The sequence below is a fragment of the Oryctolagus cuniculus genome, chromosome 10 (assembly GCF_051225735.1).
Source record: "Oryctolagus cuniculus isolate XC-2025 breed Fujian yellow rabbit chromosome 10, ASM5122573v1, whole genome shotgun sequence".
In the NCBI taxonomy this organism is placed as follows: Eukaryota; Metazoa; Chordata; class Mammalia; order Lagomorpha; family Leporidae; genus Oryctolagus; species Oryctolagus cuniculus.
Genome location: NC_142876.1, coordinates 43750051 through 43762920, shown reverse-complemented (window position 1 = coordinate 43762920; position 12870 = coordinate 43750051). Strand labels below are relative to the sequence as shown.

The following is a 12870-nucleotide window of genomic DNA, read 5'->3' as shown; positions in this document are numbered from 1 at the left end:
CATGTGGATCCGGCTGAAAAGCCCATGAGAGTATTTCAGCAATGGAAAACCAAGACACTCTGGGGAAAAAAAAAAAAAAAAAAAAAAAAACTAAATGAAAGATCTCCGCAAGTGAGATCCCAGTGGAAAGAATGGGTCATCAAAGAAGGAGGGACCTTTCTCTGAAGGGAGAACTTCCACTTTGACCATGGCCTTGTCTAAATATGATCAGAGTCGGTGAACTCAGGGGGCTTCCATAGCCTTGGCAGCTCATGACAAGAGCCTAGGGTGATTACTGAGGCCATAAACAAGAGTGTCAATTTGTTAAGTCAACAACAGGAGTCACTGTGCACTTACTCCTCATGTAGGATCTTTGTCCTTAGTGTGCTGTACATTGAGATTTAATGCTATAACTAGTACTCAAGCAGTATTTTTCACTTTATGTTTCTGTGTGGGAGCAAACTGTTGAAATCTTTACTTAATGTATGCTAAACTGATCTTCTATGTATAAAGAGAATCGAAAATGAATCTTGATGTGAATGGATGGGGAGAGGGAGTGGGAAAGGGGAGGGTTGCGAGTGGGAGGGACGTTATGGGGGGGAAGCCATTGTAACCCATAAGCTGTACTTTGGAAATTTATATTCATTAAATAAAAGTTAAAAAAAGAAGATTAAATTATTTATCAATACTAGCATTCCTTAAATGTGATTTGTCAACTTCATCTAGATTAAAAGTACAGATTGTCATAATTAAATTTCAAATAATAAGCAATTCTGTAGGGTTTGGTCATGTCTAACTTCAGCAGAAGGCAATATTACAGTAGCAGCAAAGACTGCTTAGACATTATTTGACTCCTTTTTCCTTTTGAACATGCTGTTAGCAAATAAACAAAAAAAGAATCTCTAAACTGTATGAAAAAAAAGAAAAAAATGGTTGAATAGCTGAAATATGCATTAGGGATCCATGGCAATGATTTTTTTCTCTTACAGAATGATTAGTAGAAAAATGTTATGTCATAAAAATAAACTTTGACATAGAAAATATCTGTAAAAATGTTAAACTATTAGAAAAATTCTAATGCCAGATACAAGTAAAAGTAAAGATTTTGGTATATGATACTATTATGTTCATTGAAGTACAGTGATGTATTTTGTTTCAATGGGCCTTTATCTTGAAAACTAAATTGTCTTGAACTTTATGTCAATGTCAGGTTGCTGGGTTTTTAAACTTGTTCACATACCCTTTTCATGTGTCATCTTTTATTGAGCAGATCATAATAATAATTAAATAATTCATTATTGGGAGAATTAGCTCATTTTCTTTAAGTAATATCTCATTCTTGCTCATATCATACTACTCCCACTGTCATAATTTAGTTTGCTAAATTTTCCATTTTTTTATTGTCTTATGCACAACAAACTTCAGCTCCAATAAAAGTATCCTGAGAAGTAAGCAAGTGGTTATTTGCAAGGATCTGTAATTGGAGAATAAATACCTTTAGGGCAATGGGCATTTGGCCTAGGGGTCAGGACACTGGTTTATATGCCTGTGTTCCATACCAGAGTACCTGGCCACAGCTTCCTGCTAATTAATGCAGACTTGGAAAAGCATTGATGGTTGCTCAAGTCATGAGTTCCTGCCTTCCATGTGTGGAAATCAGATTGAGTTCCAGGCTCCTGTCTTCAGCCTGACCCAATTCCCATCACTGTGGTCATTTGGGGAGTGAACTAGTAGATGGGAATTCTTTTTCTCTCTGTCTCTCTGCCTTACAAATAAAAATAATAAATAAAAACTTATCAGATGTATTGCATAACATTGCATAATATTTTGAGTGAAGGTTTACTGAGTGCTTACCAAATGCTAAAAATGACTTGCAGAGGCTTACATGAGACAATATAAATAATTCACTCTGTTCTACAAATTAGGAATTGTCATCTCCAGAGGAGGAGCCTGAAAACAGGCAATTGGAGTAACTTGCTTAAGTCATACAGCTAGAGATTGATGGATCCAGAACTTAAAATCTGGCTCCCAGGACACAGCCTTTTGCTTCTAACTATTTGAGAAGACTAGATCTTTGAGGAAGTCACCTTTTCTTCAACAAGGACAAAGATTTTTAGGGGTCAGGTAGGAAAGTTGACAACAGATAGTGGATTTTCAGCTGTTCACTGGACTTTTACACATTAACCAAAATTATTTCTCATAGACGAAATATCAAACCTCTCATCTATAATAATTCCTTCTCCACCATACCTAACAAATTAGAGGCACAGATCACAAGCATTAAGAGACTGAGTTTTCATGGAGCTTTCCAATATATTGCTGCTTATACAAGTAAAAATTCAAGAATTGAGAAAAGCATTCATTGTAGATGGGCACACCCTTTCTAAGTGTATCCATTAGAGTAAGATGAAAAAGAACAAAGTTCAAAGAACACTGGTTTCTAATTTCCACCCCATAAGTAATCTAACATCAGCATAAGCTCATCCATAGACAGAGTGGAGTATAAAAGTTCATGGTAACACCTACAAGCACACACATAAATATACCTGGTGCAACAAAGCCTTATTTTCCTCCTGAGGAATGACATTCCCTGCCATTTTGTTTTTAAGACTTGCTATCTGTTAACCATTGATGTGAAAATGGTATTCCTGAGAAGGAGCCATCCTTTTCCTTTCATTCCAGAGAAAGCCATTCTCACATGCCTTCTGACTTTGTGTGTCTTGTAACCACTTTAATAATGACAGAAAGAAACCCAACATGCGTGAGATGTGGGTTCTCACTGCTTTTTTACTCATATCACCCTCATTTTCTGTGACATGGTACCATGTAGTTCTATGAGCACTGGTCTCACAAGATAGACCTTAGTAAATAAACAAAGGGCATAAAATACTTCAGGAAGATGAAAAGGAGAAGGGGGAAAAACAAACAAGCAAACGAAAACCCCTTTGACCTGACATTATGGAAAAAATAAAAAAGACACTAAGATGAAAAAAAAATAGTGTCATGGTTTACATGTGGGATTTCGATGGAATCTAGGGCTGTGTTTTAATTCAAAACTCACCATCTCAAAACCACTTCTTTTCATCCGCCTGCAGGACTTGAGGTAAGTCCGTATACGTTTTCTGGCACGCTCTTGGTACTCAGGGAACTGTCGCCTGCATGAGTCAATGATAGCCTGGATCTTTTCTTTGGGCTGCTTAGAGATTGGGACCATTCGGTCCAAGTTTTCATCTACAAACAGCCTGACAAACATCTGTTGGCAAGAGGGAGACAGAGGAGAAGGGTTTGGAGGGCTGCTCTCTGCTGTTCCTAGCTTCCTGCTTTGATTACTGATAGGAAAATATTCTTTCTCTGGTTTATGCACTGGAGAACTTTATGCAATGGAAAGCCAGAAATTTTAAGCAAACACTCTTTAAAGACTTTCTAAATGGTTGGATTAAAAAAATAGAGAGAAAATAAAAGAGAGAGAGAGGCAGACACACAGACAGACAGACAGAAAAGAATAGACTATTGTGTAGAAAAAAAAATCAGGAAATAACAGTAGACTGTGACAATAGAGCACCCCATTAAATTGTCTATTAATGATAAATACAACTGCTATATTGCTACCCTGCACAGTGGACTAATCTCTGAAAATAAACTATTGACTCTTCCGTCATGCATAATTAGATAAGCTAGGAAAGCCGAAGAAATAGCTGATGACGGGCGAACTCATCAGAGAGTAAGCGAGGCCCGCTTCATCCAATAGGCAAACATGCATACTCACACAACACAATTCCAGCTTCCAGCTCACATTTGGCTGTAAAATTCTAAACAAAACACAGCAATTCTGGTGTCTGGGTGGCAAAGAGTGTTTCATGTACTTTTTAAATCCTTCTGTAAATTAAACAAACATGTCTCTAAAATATCCACATTTACCAACAAGCAACAACACAAAAGTGAAGTGGTTAAAAATTAAGCCACACAGGGAGAGTGGCAGGACTCACATTGAAAGCTTTCAGCCGCTCGGCTTCCACGCCATCTGTCTCGTTCACTTTCTCAGAATCGTCATGATCATCATGGTCATCTTCATCCTCATCTCCCCTGTTCAGGGACAGGTCCTCGGCACCTCGGTCTACACTCTCATTTTTGCCAGAGTCATAGCTTGAGTAACTATGAGCAGGAGACTGAAAAGAAATGGTGAAATTGCTGCTTTTAAATTCACTACAAAAGTATTTACATTATTTTTCGACTGTTTCTCAAAAAATCATGTTTACCAGTTGATAACTCCAAAGTTGTGGTTATTTTAATCCAAAATTAATGCAATTTAAAAAAGATTTTCGTTATCACGCCAGTCACATTTCAAGTGCACAATAGCCACATGGGATGTTTCTCTCATTGCAGAAAAGTTTTTTGAATTTGGTTGTTTGAGACCAATTACTATCTCCACTCAAAATCCATATTCCACAAAAAAGTAAACTTTAATCATTTTTGAAAAAGAATCACTGGTTTACATCCTAAAATAAAACTCCATATTCTTAGAAAAATTATCTCAGAACAGTCTAATTATATTAGTATTCTTTAAACATATCAGGATAATGAGGCATAGATATGTTTAAATAACTTCCAAAAGTGACCATACAAGATATTTCTGTGATTAGGGATATTATTTATAAGACCCCCCAATACTTTAAAATCAGTTTATAAATGATCTATGATTTTTGTTTTAGAAAAAGAAAACAGGATCCTTCCTATTCATACATTAAATTCAGTGCTTATGTATTCCTTTACTATACAAAAGACAGAACAAGTTCAATATAAAAACAAAGTGACACATTTTTTGATGTAAAAAATCATTAAACATCAAAATTTTTAAATATTTTAAGAATCATTTCTACATATAATCAACCAACGGCCTTGGGATCTAATTGTTGAGATGCAACAATATGTTCATGCATGTATGTGGAAATAACTATACAACAATAAGTAAATTGACTTTTGACACTCATTTGGGGATAATACATTCAACATACTTCCTCTTAGGGATTCCTGGGGCAATCTGAGATTTGGTTTGGGAGAAGTGACCAGGAAGTAAAGGAGATCCAGATGTATGGCATGATTGGGAGCTTGACCCAGTAGTGTACAGTGTAACAATGAACTTCCTTACAAAACTCCTTTGAGAACTCACTTTTGCCAGCTTTTAATCATCAAAACATACTTTTTAATCATCATTAAAAAACTTTTTAATCATCAAAACATATCCTAGGTACCTTGGATAAGATACTAAAGCTAGATATCTAAAAATAAATCATACATCTATAAAGGATTAATATCCTGGATGTATAAGAAGCTCAAGAAACTCAACAACAAAGGAAACAATCCAGTTAAGAAATGGGCTAAGAACATGAACACTCATGTTTCAAATGATGAAATACAAACAGCCAAAAGACATGAAAAGATGCTAAGGATAACTAGCCATCAGGGCAATTTAAATGCAAATCACAATGAGGTGATCTGTATTTGTACCCTTACCCTAGTTACAATGGCTATATCTAAAAATAAAAAAAAAAATGCTGGCAAGGACGTGGTGTAAAAGATACCCTAATACACTGGTTAGTGGAATGTAAACTAGTACAACAATTATGGAAAACAGTATGGAGATTCCTCAGAAATCTGAAAATAGAGCTACCATATGACCCAGCCATTTCACTCCTGGGAATTTACCTAGTGGAAATAAAATCAGTATATGAAAGAAGTATCTGTATCCCCATGTTTATAGAAGCTCAACTCACAATAGCTAAGATATGGAATCAACCTAGATGTTCATCACTTGATGACTGAATAAAGAAAGTGTGGTATATGTACACAATGGAATACTACTAAGCCATAAAAAAGAACAAAATTCTGTCTTTCACAACAAAATGCATGCAATTAGAGACCATATGCTTAGTGAAATAAGGCAGTCCCAAAAAGACAAACATCATATGTTTTCCCTAATTTGCACCCACACAGACACTCAAAGTAGAAAGTACTGTTTGAAGACAAGTTTTACCATTAATTCTCATAGTACAACACATTAAGGATGGAGGTCCTACATGGAGAGCAGCTGCAGATTGACTCCTGTTGTTGATTAAACAAATGACACTCTTATTTATGATGTCAGTGATCACCCAAGGCTCTTGTCATGAGCTGCCAAGGCTATGGAAGCCTTTTGAGTCCAGAAACTCCATCATTTAGACAGGGCCATAAGCAAGGTGCAAGTTCTCTCTTCCCTTCAGAGAAAGATACTTCCTTCTTTGATGTCCTTTCTTTCCACTGGGAACTCAATCACAGAGATCTTTCTTGTAGGCAATTTTTTGCCACAGTGTCTTGACTTTCCATGCCTGAAATACTCTCATGTGCTTTTTAGCCAGATTCGAATGCCTCAAGGGCTGAATCTGAGGCCAGAGTACTGTTTAGGGCGTTTGTCATTTTATGAGTCTGCTGTGCAGCCTGCTTCCCATGTTGGATCATTCCCTCCTTTTTGATTCTATCTATTGTTCTTAGCAGATACTTGGTCTTATTTATGGCTATCATCTGGGCATTCCTCAGCTTGGAGGAGAAGGATGGTCACAACAACACAGGTGACCATTCTTCTCCATCCAGTTAACCAGACGAGAGCTATCATGCCCAACTTTGTGTTACCCTGGATATTCACACCATCCTGGAGCACTGACCAGAGCTCCCTGGCCACATCCAGCACACCCCTCTTGGTGTTCACTGAAGGTTTGGACATTCCGCTAAGTCACCAAGGCTTAGCTCAAAGATAAAGGCCATCAGAGGAAGAAAAAAGTCTACAAATGCCAAAAATAAATGCAGAAATTCAAGAAACAAGAATAAGGAAGACACTATGATACCCCCCACCAAGGAATCACACAACATTTCAGTATTAGAATGTGAAGATGAAGAGATGGAGGAAATGCCAGAAATGGAATTCAAAAAATTAATCATAGGATTATTCAAAAGCTATCAGAAACATATCCATGAATGAAAGAAAACCATATATGAATAAAATTTTTCCCATAAAATTGAGATTTTTAAAGAGAAATCAAAATGATATACTAGAAATAAAGAATTCAATAGATGAAATAATAAATGCTGTAGAAAGACTTAACAGCAGAGCTGGTGAGGCAGAAGAAAGACTATCTGAGCAAGAAGAAAAATTCCTGGAAATTTTACTGTCAGACCAAAAACAAGAAGAAATTAGCACACTTAAAAATAGTGTTAGAAATAATATGGGATACTATCAAACAACCCAACATATGGGTCTTAGGAGTGCCTGATGGTGTGGTAAGAGAGATTGGGCTAGAAGGGTTACTTAATGAAATAATTACAGAAAACTCCCCTAATTTAGAGAAAGAAAGTAATGTCCAAGTACAGGATCACATAGAACTCCTAAAAGATATGACCAGAAGAGGTTTGCACATGACACATTATAGTCAAACTTTCCTCCATAAAGCATACAGAAAAGATTCTAAATTGTTTAGGAGAGAAATGCCAGACTACTTTCAGAAGATCTCCAATTAGACAGATGAATTCTCATCAGAAACCCTATGGGCTAGAAGACAATGGCATGATAAAGTCCAAATCTTAAGAGAAAAAAGAGAGAACACAGAATACTGTACCTTACAAAGCTCTCAAAGGTGAAATATAGACCTTCCATAAAAAACAGAAATTGAAAGAATTGTCACCACCTGTCCAGCCTTACAAAAGATGCTAATGGATGTGCTACACACAGGAACACAGAAAGAAAGACATCATCATGAAAGAATGCAAAGAAGGACATCCCCAAGTAAAAGTACAAAGAAATCCAAAGTAAATGATAGGAATATCCACAGAAAAACGGCAGGGTCAAATTGTTACTTATCAATAGTTACTTTGAATGTAAATGCCCTGAACTCTCTGGTTAAAAGATACAGACTGACTGAATGGACTGAAAAACAAGACCCATTTATTTGCTGCCCACAAGAAACACACCTCACCAACAAAGATACATGTAGACTGAAAGTGAAAGGAGAGAAAGTGAAAGGATAGTATTCCATGCTAAGGGGGAAAAAAGGGCAGATGTAGCCATCCTAATATCAGAAAAATAGACTTTACCACAAAAACTTCTAAAAGAGACAACAAAGGACATTTTGAGGACATTTTGAAATGATTAAAGGATACAACAGGAAGACATGACTATAATAAATGTATATGTGCCCAATTACAGGTGCCCTGACTATTTAAAAGAACTGTTAACAGATCTGAAGGGAGATATAGACTCCAATACAATAGTAACAAGGTACCTCAACACCCCATTTAAATCACTGGATAGATCAACCAGACAGAAAATCAACAGAGAAACAACAGAGCTAATGGACACTGTGGACCAAATGGACCTAACTGATATACAGAACTTTTGATCCCACAGTGGCAGAAAACACATTCTTCTGAGCAGTCCATGGATATTTTTCTAGGATAGGCCATAAAGCAGGTCTCAGTAAATTCAAAAAGATCAAAATCATACCATGCACCTTCTCTGATCACAATGGATGAAAGCTCGAAATCAACAACTCAAGAATCTCAAGATCATATGCAAACACAGGGAGACTGGAAAACATGCTCCTAAATGAACAGTGGGTTATAAGGAAATCAAAAACTAGTCAAAAAATTTCAGAAATGAATGAAGATGACAATACCTCATATCAAAACTCATGGATACAGCAAAAGCACTGTTAAGAGGGAAGTTTGCAGCTATTATGCCTACATCAAGAAACTGGAAAGTCACCAAATAAATGAGCTGCCTATGCATCTCAAAGACCTGAAAAAACAGCAACAAAACAAACCCAAAATTAGTAGGAGGAAAGAAATAATTAAAATTAAGAAAAAAATAAACAAAATTGAATTAAAAAGACAAAAATCAATTAAAAGCTGGGTTTTTGAAAAAAAAATAAAAATGACATATCACTGGCCCAACTACCCAAAAAAAAGAAATAAATAAATCAGCAAGAGATCCAAATCAACAAAATCACAGATGAAAAAGGAATATAACAACAGATACCACTGAGGTAAAAAGAATCATCAGGAATTACTACAAAGAGCTGTATGCCAACAAATCAGGAAACCTAGAAGATATAGATAGATTCCTGGAAGCATACAACCTACCTAAGTCATGAAGACATAAAACACATAAACAGACCAATAACCAAGATGGAGACTGAATCAGTAATAAAGACTCTTCCATCAAAGAAAAGCCCAGGCCGGTGCCGCGGCTCACTAGGCTAATCCTCCGCCTAGCGGCACCGGCACACCGGGTTCTAGTCCCGGTCGGGGCGCCGGATTCTGTCCCGGTTGCCCCTCTTCCAGGCCAGCCCTCTGCTGTGGCCAGGGAGTGCAGTGGAGGATGGCCCAGGTGCTTGGGCCCTGCACCCCATGGGAGACCAGGAAAAGCACCTGGCTCCTGGCTCCTGCCATCGGATCAGCGCGGTGCGCCGGCCGCAGCGCGCCGGCCGCGGCGGCCATTGGAGGGTGAACCAACGGCAAGGGAAGACCTTTCTCTCTGTCTCTCTCTCTCACTGTCCACTCTGCCTGTCAAAAAAATAAAAAAAAGAAAAGCCCAGATCCCGATGGCTTCACTGCTGAATTGTACCAGACATTTAAAGAAGAACTAATTACAATTCTTCTCAAGCTATTCAAAACAATTGAAAGGGAGGGAGTCCTTCCAAACTCCTTCTATGAAGCCTGCATCATCTTAATTCCTAAGCCAGAAAAAGATACAACAGAGAAAGAGATCTACAGACCAACATCCCTGATGAAAATAGATACAAAAATTCTCAACAAAATACTATCCAATCAAATCCAACAGTACATCAGAAAGATCATCCACCTAACCAAGTGGTATTTATCTCAGGTATGCTGGGATGTTTCAACAACCGAAAATCAATAAATGTGATAAACCACATTAACAAAATGAAGACCAAAAATCATACGATTATCTCAGTAGATGTAGATAAAGCATTTGACAAAATTTAACAACTTTTTATGATGGAAACTTTAAGCAAATTGGGTTTGGAAGGAACATTCCTCAACGTAATCAAGGCATTTATAATAACAGACACATAGCCAGCATTCTACTGAATGGGGAAAAATTGGAGGCATTCCCATTAAGATCCAGAACCAGAAAAGAAGGCCTAGTCTCACCACTGCTATTTAATATAGTCCTGGAAGTTTTAGCCAGAGACATCCGTCAAGAAAAAGAAATAAATGGGACACAAATAGGGAAAGAAGAAGTCTAACTAACCCTATTTGCTGATGACATGATTCTATAAACAGTTTGGTAAAGTAGGAGGATGTGAAATCAACAGACAAAAATCAATAGGCTTTGTATACACAGACAATGTAATAACTGAGAAAGACCTTCTAAGATCAGTCTCATTCACAATATTTAAAAAACAATTAAATTCCCTGGAATAAATTTAACCAGAGACATTAAAGTTCTCTGTGATGAAAATTACAAAACATTTAAAATAGAAATAGAAGAAGACATAAAAAAGTGGAAAATTTTTTCCATGTTCATGGGATTGGAAGAATCAAAATTTTTTAAATATACATACTAGCAAAAGCAATTTATTGATACAAAGTGAAACCAATCAAAATACAAAGAACATCCTTCTCAGATCTAGAAAAAAATGATGCTTAAATTCATATGGAAACACTGAAACCTCAAATAGCTATTTAGCTAAAACAATCTAACAATAAAGACAAAGCTGGGAGCATTACAATATCAGACAGTCTCTTCAACAAATGGTGCTGTGAAAACTGGATCTCTGCAAGCAGAAGACCCCTACCTTACACTTTACACAAAAATCCACTCAAAATGGATGAGACCTAAATCTAAAATGAGATACCATCAAATCACTAGAAAACATTGGGAAAACCCTACAAGGCATTGGCATAGGGAAAGAATTCTTGGAAAAGACCCCAGAAGCATAGGCAATCAAATCCAAAATTAACAATTGGGATTACATCAAACTAAGAAGCTTTTGCACTGAAAATGAAACACTCAGCAAAGTGAAGAGGCAACTGACAGAACTGGAGAAAATACTGCAAACTGCAACTGACAAAAGATTAACTTCCAGAATCTATAAAGAGCTCAAGAAACCCAACAACCACAAAACAAACAATGAAGTCAAGAAATGGGCAAAGGACCTGAACAGACATTTTTAAAGAGAGGAAATTCAAATGGCCAACAGACACATGAAAAACCCTCAGGATTGTTAGCCATCAGGAAAATGCAAATCAAAACCAGAATGAGGTTTCACCTCACACATATTAGAATAGCTAACAGAAATCAACAAACAACAAATGTTGGAGAGGATGTGGGAAGAAGGGTATATTAATCCACTGTTGGTGGGAATGTAAACCAGTACAGCTACTGTGGAAGACAGTATGGAGATATCTCAGAAAGTTAAATATAGACCTACCATATGACCCAGCCATCCCACTCTTTGGAATTTATCCAAAGGAAATGAAATCAGCATATGAAAAAGTGATCTTTTCTTCTTTTTCCCTTCATACTAATTGGCGATCTCTCAGTGTAGGGTTAATCTTACAAGTATAAAAGTTAACTGAAAATTGATCTCTATAAAAAATAAGAATGGGAAAGGAAGAGGGAGGGAAGAAAGGCGGGAGTATGGGTGGGAAGGAGGTGGGGGGAAGAATCATTATGCTCACAAATCTGTATATATAAAATTCATGAAGTTGTATTCCTTAAACAAAATAAAAAAAAACTGATATACATGAAATACATGAATTTTGTCCCCTTTATATATAAATTATAAAAATTAAAAAAAAAATCTCCATCTGTAGTTCTGGCCTCCAATATTTGAGCCAAGTACCAGTTCAAGTCCCAACAGATCTACTTCCAATCTAACTCCCTTCTAATTGCCAGAAAAAAATCAGTAGAAGGTGGACCCAAGAGCTGGGGCCGCTGCCACTAACATGGGAAACCCATATGAAGCTCCTGGTTCCTGGCTTCTGGCTTTAGCCTGACCTAGCACACCAGTTGTTGTAGACATCTGAGGAGTGAATCAGCAGACAGAAGATATCTCTCTTTACCTCTCCCCCTCTCTTTTTAAATCTTTCAAATAAATAAATAAGTATTTTTAAAAAGCAGTATACTATATTTGTTTCTATTTATGATATAATATTTTCTGATAGATCAAATGCTATAAAACAAATAATGAAGAAAGTGAGTGAGAGACAAAGAGAAGAAATTAGCACTTGGAACCATGGTACATCTAGTGTATTGCATCCTTCACCTTTGAAATAAGCAAGTGGGGAGGTATAATCCTCCTCTTTCTACCAATAAGGAATCATCTAAATACTTCTCAAACAGATAATTCTCCAGCCACTATTTTAATCTAGATCTGCCTGAAGTTATATGACTGTAGAATAAGGAGCACCAATTATATGCCAAGCATTATTCTATGTCTTTAAAAATATTTCATTTCATTGACAAATCACTGGTTAAGTAACTTTCTCAACATCACAAAGTTTGCAAATAAAGAAGTCGAGATTTGAACCCATTGGTTTGGCTCTGAATCTATGATTTTAACTCTGTTTTCTGTTGTCACTATAGAATGACTACTTTTGAGGCACTGTCACATTTATCAGCAGGAAATTTCTAAGGCACTGTAATTTCTTGACACCAACTTTTAAAATAGAAGTCCTCATGTAACAAGACATATTAAACATAGTTAGCATTTAACATTAAGAAATTATGGGACATGTACTCTATAGAATACTATACAGTAGTCAAAAATAATGAAACCTGGTCATTTGCAACAAAATGGAGGAATCTGGAAAACATCATGCTGAGTGAATTAAGCC

At 36.6% G+C, this 12870-nt stretch overlaps 1 protein-coding gene across 13 annotated transcripts in view; it reads right to left on the bottom strand.

Annotated features, from left to right (window-relative positions):
* NOL4 (nucleolar protein 4) overlaps nt 1-12870 on the bottom strand; it is a 373533-nt gene that overhangs the window by 93394 nt on the left and 267269 nt on the right. For 9 of the 13 annotated variants that reach the window (XM_002713494.6, XM_089305836.1, XM_051851300.3 and 6 more), the window contains 2 exons: nt 3966-4145; nt 3041-3232 (listed from right to left, as the gene is read on the bottom strand). In XM_002713494.6, coding sequence (XP_002713540.1) covers nt 3041-3232; nt 3966-4145 — 372 coding nt within the window. The remainder of the gene's footprint in view (nt 1-3040; nt 3233-3965; nt 4146-12870) is intronic. The other 4 variants (XM_051851303.3, XM_008261193.5, XM_089305837.1 and 1 more) reach the window with 1 other exon arrangement.